Here is a 9,790-nt window from a genome sequence, read left to right as displayed (position 1 = left end):
TTGAACTCCCTGAACACAACACAGACGGAATGACACAGCAGCCCGAGGCCCGTCTGGACAGTTTAGCGGTCTCATTAGCAGCGAGTGGATGCCAACAGATAATTAACCAGGAGAGATGAAGAGCGAGAAGGAGGGCGAGTGTCAGCCGTAAAACACATAAAAAGCAAGAGATGCTCTTTGAGATGAATAAAGTGAAAAGGCGGTAAAACACCAGAGGCAAGAGAAGAGAGTCTGGTTTGGTTCAGTCTGACAGTTCAAACAGGAAAAAAACACTTTCACTGCAGCACTTTGGGAAATCTTTGACTGAGACTTGTCTGACATAAATTAAAGTCAACACATTTGTTTCGTTTTCCAATCTTCAAGCGTAATATGAATCAGAAGGAGAAATGTATTTCTTATTTGTTTCCATTAGTTAAAAAAACCTGCACAGCAAATACTGAACCTTAAGAAAGTAATAATTCAATTTTATTTATATAGCCCAATATTTAAAACAATAGTCGTCTCAATGGGCTTCATACCGGTAATTGTATAATAAACATGAATCATAAAGAACATAAAGTCATAGAATACAACAAGTAATAGCTAAACTAAAATAAACAGTAGACTCTTGTTTCAAGAAAAATGTCTTAAAAGAAAAATAATCTTATTAGGAAAGTTATCGAAATAAAATTAGTTCAGCAAAACCTGTGACTAGATTTTTCTCTTAAAATTAGAATTCGTGTACAATCATTTTTCTTACCCCATTGGCAGATATTGTTGCTTATCCAAAAACATTTGTCAAATTCTAAGAGTTATTGACTTATTTTTTTAGGGGCCTGTATTTGCAGTGTGTACTTTTGTTTGACCTTTACCCAATGAAAATATAAAAATATAGTGTAGCTGAAAGTGTGAAGAAACTTTATTAAACTTTATTCATGTCAGAACCAACCGCTTCAACTCATTTTACATCATCACACGGTCACCTGAATGTGTTAATGAAGTTATGCCTAAACTGTATAAAATCATCACTTAAACATCACTTTGTTAATGGTAAGTGTTATTTCTCTTGGAAAACACAAACTTAAAGACGCACTCCAATGAAAATCCCATTTTTGGTGTTTTTAAACAAGCTCTTGTGGTATTTTTTGGAGAATAGAGGACATAAATAAAGATAATTTTTGAGTATTGAATCTATTCTAAGTTGAGTATTCAGTATTCAGAGTTCTCTGAGCTGTGAATCATGAGCAAATGGTAAAATGCTGTTTGAAAAAGGACTTGATTACGACAGAGAATGAACCGCCTGCTTCAAAGGGGGAGGGGGGCGTGGCCAATTTGTGCCAATAGTCCCGCTCAGAGGCGAATTTCTAATGAACTACAGCCGCTCTGCAGAAACTAAGCCCTAAAAAAGACAGTTTTCTTTTTTATATGGGTAAAAATGGCATAATCCTAATTAAAAGACCACTGGGAACGTTTTTACAATACATCGAAAGATGGTCGGAGTTGGTCTTTAAATAAAAGCGTACACAGCAAGAGCAGAGCTGGGCTGCAGCGCATTAAAGCTAATAGTCTCATCATCTTAGCTGAGCTTTTTTTCCCTCTGATAAATCAAAAGCAGATGCTCATTTCAATTTGGCATCAGACAAACAAGTTGGAGCCAAATCTCACAAAAAGCAGACAGTAAACCAGCTGGAGGTGCTGTAGAGATGGAGAGAAATCAACACCTGTTTGGAAACATGTTTGTTTCCCATAATCCCCACATTAAAAATGTTTAAGCCGAGGAACAGCTTGAAGTTTGGTTCAATCTTCGCCATGTTTGCTTTATTTGTTTTTTTCCAAAACAGAAAACTGCAGCTCCCTTTTAGCCCATAAGCCAAACACTTATCATTTATTTTTGTGTTGTTTTTAATACTCATGGGTTTACACTGTCATGTGAGCGTCATGTAACCGATTTAAGAACAATTCCAAAAGAAAAAAGAAACTCAAGGACATTGTGTTCAACATCAAACAGTTTTCTGAAGCGTATTAAGACTAAAACCACAATTTACCACTTGTAATCAAGTTTATGAAGAGAAATCCAAATATTTAGAATACAACAAATCATTTTCTGGGTATGCTGAAAAAAAGGGTAATTTGAGAGAAATAAAGTATTTTAACACTCATGCTACAGCTAATGGAATCACACAGTTTTGTGAGATGCAGTATAAACTCAGTGGTTGATGTAAATCGGAATGCAAGTGTGCAGTAACTAAGGCAACGTCAGCAGGATTTAATGCATCACAAGCAGTAGTCTTCATCTTCTTTGAAAAGGTCAGGAGGAAGATGCTCAGCAGGGAAGAGAAAGCCTTCCATTTCCTTCAACCTGTGAGGGTTTCTTTGTTTAGAGGAAGAATAAGGTGAGGGGTAGAAGAGAAAGAGGTGGTCCTCTCATTCTGTCATCTCTGCTTAAAGAAGTTCATTTTGTCTTTTCATGAGTTTTTGGAGCAGCAGAGAGGAGTACCGGTAGTCTTGACAGAAGGGGGTAAAGCAGCAGCTCAGGGGGGGAAAGGAGGTTTGTTAAATACCTCATGTCCAAACTTCAAGGCTGACTCTTCTGGTTGGAGACTTTCAGATGACTGTCTCCACCAGGGGCAGCAACCCTGTGTAGGTCTGACTGAGCTGTGAAGCCTCAGTCAGTGGGAGCGGGGATGATGCAAATGTGGAGGAAGTTGTCCGGGTGGCTGAGGTGTTCGCTGAGCCACTGCAAAGGAGTCTCCAGCAGAGGTTCGATTCCGTGGATCACGACCTGGAAACGCTTTTCCTCGCCTGGACAGAAGGCAGGAGACCATCGGTTAACTCACGGTGGGAGGGAGGTTTAAATAAAAACTGTAACTTTGTACCATCGTGTCAATAAAAAAAAATAAAAATAATTAAATCGATAATGTGAGAAGAAGAAAAAAAACAAGACTAAAAATCTGATTTTAGTACAAGCGAAAGAGAAAAGTATGATCTAAAAAACAAGCAAAAGAGAGGGTTAAAACACAAAACCCAAGGGAGCTACAGTAAAGAGCAACGAGATGGCTGCATGAGGTGAGAGCAACCACATCAGACATGACAGTAATACCACTGCTGTGGTGGATGGCAGGAAGAGGAAGGAAAGTACAAGTGTGAAAATGAGTCTGTCTTCAGTTTTTATGCAGAATCAAGTGACAGTTATTGTTTTTGTATAAAAAGGTGCCAAGATTTGAATTTTTACCTTTCACTCTGACTCTGGGGGCGTGGGGGTGCGTGTGCATGCACCGGCAAATGGTAATGGCCAGAAAAAAAAGACGAAAAAAATAGAGCTGCAAGCAACAAGTTGTTTTAACCCTTTCAAACCTCCATGTTTGTGAATCCCGTGAGGGTTTTTTAAAAGAACCTGAAACCTTTAAACGTGAAATTTTAACAAAGATATGGAGTCGTTAAGAACACTGGCTATTCAACTTTGGAATGAAGTCACAGAGACGTGCACATTTGCAGGAGAACCTGCTGAACTGTATTCTGGGAAATGTAGTGTACATGATTTAAGGGGAGTTGTTCATGACATGTATGCAAAGTCTTTGCAACCACTTCTGTTTTATTGTTGTATTCAAATAACCAAACTACTGTAGTTTTCCTTATAAGGTAAATAACAATATTTGTAATCTAAATATTTTATAAAAGCTTAAGAGATGTGTGGCTAAATAACGGGTTTGTCTGTGGACTTAACAGCTCTCCAGCATTGGTAGTACAGTTCTGATCAGGCCCAAAATGCATTAAAAGGCCTTCAAAGTTTGAAAAAACACAATATTTTGTGTTGGTATGTTCTGCTCTGTGTGGCACAGGGTTGCATCTCTATTTAAACGTTCACATTGTACATTTTAATAGATATTTTGATCATTCCAAAAACCAAAACATGTTCCATGACTTAAAAATCCACTTGATAAAAATGCACTTAATTGGCAAAAATAGCTCTAATGCTTTTAATTTGTGTTTTTAATAGATACATAATTTTATTGCCAATTTAAACTATATTTTCTGTGTATTTTTAGGTTAGTCTTGAGTTCTCACATTTAGATGGAAGCATGCATGCATAGAGGGAGACAGTTAAAGACCCTTAACCGTTTACCCATTTTTGACCTCACTCACACGAAACCCGCAGAAACGGACTCACCGACACGCACATATATCTGCAAGCTGTTCTGATTCACTCAGAGCGCACACGCCATTTTAATTCCACGTAATATCAAGAGGACAGTTGAGGCAGAGCGCAAACTGACGGTCTGAGAGAGGGCTCCACCCCACACCTGCCGAGCGTCTGACAAACTGAAATGTGCAAAGGCTGAGGCCAGGGAAAGGACACGCTCTCTGCAAACGTTTGCTCCTGAAAACAGCAGCAATGCAACATGGAGAGGACGACGAAGGCCTGCCTTTGCCATCCAGAGCGGGAAATGTCTGTGTAGATATATTGTCAGTTAAGTGAGAGCGCATGCGTGTGACAAGATCAAGACGTTTGATGACAGAAAGGGGGGCGATTACTCTCTTTAATTTTCCAAGTTGAAACAATATTTTTTGCTGTCGAAGTCAGTGTGTCGACTAAGGAAAACTGATTATTTTCTTGCAGCTGAAAAAGAAAAACGAATTCAAACACAAGCAGAATAACTCTAGATTACGACCTGAATAAGTTTAGAAATACCTAAACAATGAAAAGTGTTTCTTTAATTAAATTATAGTATAAATGTATGAGAATGTTTTAGAAATCTATGAAAATGTATTAGAAATGTAAAAGAAAGTAGAAAAAAAACATAAAGCACTAGTGCATTAGTAGGGCATTGAATTTTACTGTGCGTATGTGTCTGTGTGTGTGTATGTGGGGGGGTCATTTTATTGTATTTTATGCACAGCACTTTGAGTGACATGTGTTGTTGTAAAAGTGCTATATAAATAAAGGTTGCTTTGATTTGATATACTGAAAGAAAGTAAAAAATAATATGTAAAGGACAATAAAATAACACGTTTTTGCATGTAAAAAATTTACATTTATTCTCAAACCTTTTGAGACACTTTCCCGTCAAAAACTTGAGCTGGAGCTGCTTGTAACAGAAAATCAGCAAAACACTGAAATATCATGACATTCAGCTCTGAAGAGCAGAAAGTAAAAGGCGTGACTCTTCTTTTTTGAGGGCAGTAGTGAGAAAACACTTTCACTGACACGCACACACACACCTGTACACACATTGTTACCCAGCAGTAACCTTTGGGCCTTGCCTGGCAATAGGCAGGCAGACGTGGGTGGAGTAGGTGTACTACTGTGTCATTACGAGAAACTGTGGGAAATTCATAATGAGCCACGCCCCCCAGCATACTCAAATACATATCTGCCTGGGTCATCACATAACTCTCTTGCACCTAAATCACACATTCGTTTCGTTCTCAAACCCACGGTGATCCGTCCAGTGATCTGAAGAACGCTGAAGAAGAAAAAGAGTTTGTGCAGCATCAGAACAGCTGGGACTCATTAAAACCACGATCAGAGACACCTTAAAGATGCTGTCAGACTGTACAGCTGCTGCATCATCTTCTCGTTTCCAGTAATGCTAAAGACCTTAAGCTCAATCAGCAAGCAATGCTACGATACACTTTGTAGATCATATTTCTGACGAGTTTCTTAAGCAAAAAAAAAAAACATTAAAGAAAAGAAAAAACAAAGGAGTGTTAAAACTTGGGGAGATGCTAAAGGTCTCAAATTACATTATTTATTCAGTTCCATTTCATAATAGACCCAATATAATATACAATATATATATATATATATATATATGAAATAGAACTGAAAAAATAAATTCAGTTTGATGTTTTAAAGTGATTTTAATTGACTTCTGTAATCTCTTTCGATGTTAAATGAGAAAAACCTGTTTGAAGGAGGTCAGTGTCCCTGTGTCATATATGTCATACGTGGCAGTGTGTCAGGAGTATTGGAACACTTTTTTTTGCCCTAATGGGGGAAAAGAGGACTGCAAGTTCTGTCAGTTTTAAATCTACTTTAGTCACCTTAAAATATTTTCATGACAGGGTAGGTATGGGAAAGGAAGAAAATAATGAGAACAGTAAAACTAACTGAAAGTTATGAACATTTTTTGAGATAGTTTGAATTATTTTTAAATCTAAAAAAAGACCACAGAAATAATAAGTGGTCTATTATTCTAATGATTTTGAAAGATGTGACTTAAAAATTGTAGACATTGATTTACATGACCAAAGATTTTAATGTTAAACCTATGCCTGGCAGCTTATTATGGTTAAAAATTCTTTTTTTTTCCCCCCATAAAAATGCCAGATAATAATGTATTTGTACCACTGAACAGAGTAGTTATCAAAAAGAAAAACCAGAACTATTTTTCCAAATATGTTTCATCTAAAAAAAATATATATATATATACACACACATAGGAGAAGCTTGTGCCATTTCTTTTCTTACTGTTATTCTCATTTTTGTTGATGACTGATCGTAATTTAAAATACAGTGCGACTTATTTTGTCAGTATTTTCTCTGCAGAGTGATTTTATACGCCAATTTTCATGGACACTGGTATTTAAAATGACTGGATCGGTTTGCTGTAGATAGGTTACAAATTTAAAAATTCTAGACTTTGTTTTCATTTTTTGAGGCATTGATTAAAATACTTAAAGTATTTTAGCTGCAAAACTAACCATCTTATTTTTGTTGTAAAAACTCTATTTGACCTTTCGAGGACAGCAAACTACATGTAACTAAAAACAATCTGTACATAGAATATGCCGATTTCACAGGAGGAATACACACTTTCCAAATGCGGTCAACTATTTTCCCTTGATAAGTACACTTACCGCATTAAGAACTGAACTTTTTTTTCTAGCTAGACTAATATTTTGTCAAAATTTGGTTGATGGTAATCATTAAAGAGTCACAAAACGGCCCAAATGTTGCTAAACTGATGTTTTCCTTTTCTATTTTTCTAGATTTGTATAGATTACAATAGTTATATCCTACGTGTTTGCTGATTCTTTTTCTATTTGTGTGACTGTTAAAAAACCAGTGTCCAGAACCCATTGTGGATAATATTATGCAGTTGTGAAAAATATCACCAGGAAAGAAACAAAAGAAAAATGTTCTCCAATAACAATAAACATGACTAACTAGTAGTAACTCTGTTCATATATATATATATATATATATATATATATATATATATATATATATATATATATATATATATATATATATATATATATATATATATATATATATATATATACATATACATATACATATATATATATATATATATATATATATATATATATATATATATATATATATATATATATATATGCAAACTCAGACAGTGCAGCTTTGTGTAGTAAACTGAGTTTTCCGGTCAAGCCCTTATTTTTTTCTCCTTGTTTATCCTTTAATGCATCTCAACTGACAGTTGCTTATTGTCTTTACTTCGGAGAAAAATGGAGTCAGGGATGGTGTCCGATGTCTCGTCTCCTCTGATTGGATAACGTTTTGCTCCACACCTCAATTTCGCGGAAATTACACACAGCAACCATGCAGCAGTTGACGTTTAAATTAGTTATGAAAGTCTAATGGGATTAAAATGTGTTCCGGAAGTCATACTTCCAACACCACATGTGTAATAAATTTTAGAATACACAACCAGACCACATAACATAAGCTAAGAAACCCTTTTTTAGCCGTACATGGCAATAAGAACTGTACACATCCAAAAATTGCCTTCATAAAAAAGTCGCAGAGGCAGTAATGGTTTAACCAATAAGACTGTCTTGAACAAGCCCCCAGCTGTGGTAGAAAAGGTATGATTCTTCTCTCATCAACACAATTGTACCACTTTCTGCTTAAACATGCAGCAAGAACAGCAGAGTGGCTGATAAGTCTTTGAAAAAGCCTCAAAACAAAGGTCAACCATAGAAGAAGAGACAACAGACATTGTCCCCAAGACTTTCACAAGTCAAAAAGCTACGAGGGAACAGAAATGGTCGAGAGCACTCAGTGAGTGTTATGTGACCACAATATGCTGCAGGTGCTCCCCCTTGACTTCTTCTACGCTCACCAGCACTGGAGCATTTACAGGGTAAAAATGCAACCAATACCAGAGACAGAATTTTAGTTATCGTCCATATTTGTGTCACCTCCCCTTTTAAGATTTATATGTGGGTCTAATTCCTACCAAGTGCATGTTTTTGAACACATAGGTTGGTACATTATTGAATAAAAACTATAAAAGAGAAAAAAAATATGAAAAGTTTAGAATGTGTTGAGTTCAGTTCAAATATGTAACTGTTACAACTAAAATATTACCTAATTGCATCTTTACTCAATATTCCAACCACTTCCTGAAATCTATGCAAAAAAAATAAAACTCTGTGAATCTAAAAGAAATTTGGAGGTAACTGAAAATAGCTTTAAAGCCCTCAGAAGCGCTTGTAATTGTTTAACAGATACATGAAAATGTTCGAGCGGGCCAACTGGGCCCCGCACACGAAGACGATCGGTGGCCTTCCTCCAAGCCATAATTGCATCATTAATACGTTGTCTTTTCCACTGCAGCTATAAAAAAAATGGACAAATTAGTTTCCTGACTTGCACACACGCCTTGCGGTTTAGTGGCACACTACTGCTGGCCAAGATGACATTTTTTACAGTCAGGCACAGCCAAACCCTTCTTAGGAAAACCACAAGCCTTCACTTTCCAAACAGCCAAAGAGTTTCTGACAGAGGAACTGGCTACTCTTACTGACTGTCTGACAGTATTGACAAAAGACTTCTAGAGACAAATGTTAATGATTTGTCTCTTTGGACACAAATTTGCTTGGAAAGGAGCCAATGCTCCCATTTGAGGATTAAGTTAATAGAAAACAATTTAGTAGAATTGAGATAGCTTCCTGAGCAAATTTTTCAGTAACTGTCTCCAACATTTGCATCCTCTTTATATTTACCAATATTCCAATTTGTTGACTTTTTCTCAAAAGGTGTTCAGATTTTATTGAAAAAAGGAGAGAGGAGACATCATCCAGACCAAATGTTTTATAAAGTGCCTTAGAACTCTTCAAACTGAAACTCCACCATTTACACCAATGTTGTATACCAGAGATAAAACAATTTTGTCCAGTCCACAATTTTCTTTTTTATTCCACCACAAACTACAATTCCTAGAACCCCACTCCTTCACATTTGGTTTACTTACAAGCCCAAAATGTCCTCTGTAGACACGAAAAAGAGTTAATTCAGTAGTATGCAGTGGTTGGTAGGACAAATTTGCATTGCTGATAGTCAAACACTTTTCTAAAACTTTGACTCAGAAATGCATTGACTTTTTATTTATACTGTTGTTTTTTTGCAAAGTACTTATTATCATCTGGGACTATTCGTACTGTATTTATTACATCACTTTTAAATTGTCTAAATATACAAATTTAATTAGATCTATAGTAATAGTTCATATTTTAAAAACATATATTTAAACAGTTTATTTTTGTGTTTTGCTAATTATTGTTTTGTAGAAACGGAATGGTTAAATTATTAAAAGTAAAACAAAGGGAATAAATAAAATATAATCAGTGTGTGATTTTGACACCCATGATTTACCAGTCCACAAGCATTTTTTTGTTTCCCTTAAAGTAAATTACATTTTGTTGCAATGTTTTTTAAAAACATAGTCACCGGACTTGTAACCGATTGAAGCTGTTATGTTTGCAGATCCTTTTAAAGGCCTTCTTGCAAAGCAAAACCTGAATTAGAAGAAATCCGGTG

The 9,790-nt window shown here is 35.9% G+C and overlaps 1 protein-coding gene across 2 annotated transcripts in view; it reads right to left on the bottom strand.

Annotated features, from left to right (window-relative positions):
• Positions 1 to 880: 880 nt before the first annotated feature.
• atg5 (ATG5 autophagy related 5 homolog (S. cerevisiae)) overlaps positions 881 to 9,790 on the bottom strand; it is a 32,165-nt gene continuing 23,255 nt past the window's right edge. Inside the window, exon 9 of one of the 2 annotated variants that reach the window (XM_011485633.2) lies at positions 881 to 2,781. In XM_011485633.2, the coding sequence (XP_011483935.1) occupies positions 2,645 to 2,781 (137 nt within the window). In that variant the 3' untranslated portion in view covers positions 881 to 2,644. The remainder of the gene's footprint in view (positions 2,782 to 9,790) is intronic. The other variant, NM_001104780.1, reaches the window with a different exon arrangement.

Source organism: Oryzias latipes, chromosome 16 (assembly GCF_053564925.1).
Source record: "Oryzias latipes strain Hd-rR chromosome 16, Olatipes_Hd-rR_3.1".
NCBI lineage: Eukaryota > Metazoa > Chordata > Actinopteri > Beloniformes > Adrianichthyidae > Oryzias > Oryzias latipes.
Note: the sequence above shows the minus strand (reverse complement) of the source record. Positions and strands in the feature narration are given on the sequence as shown.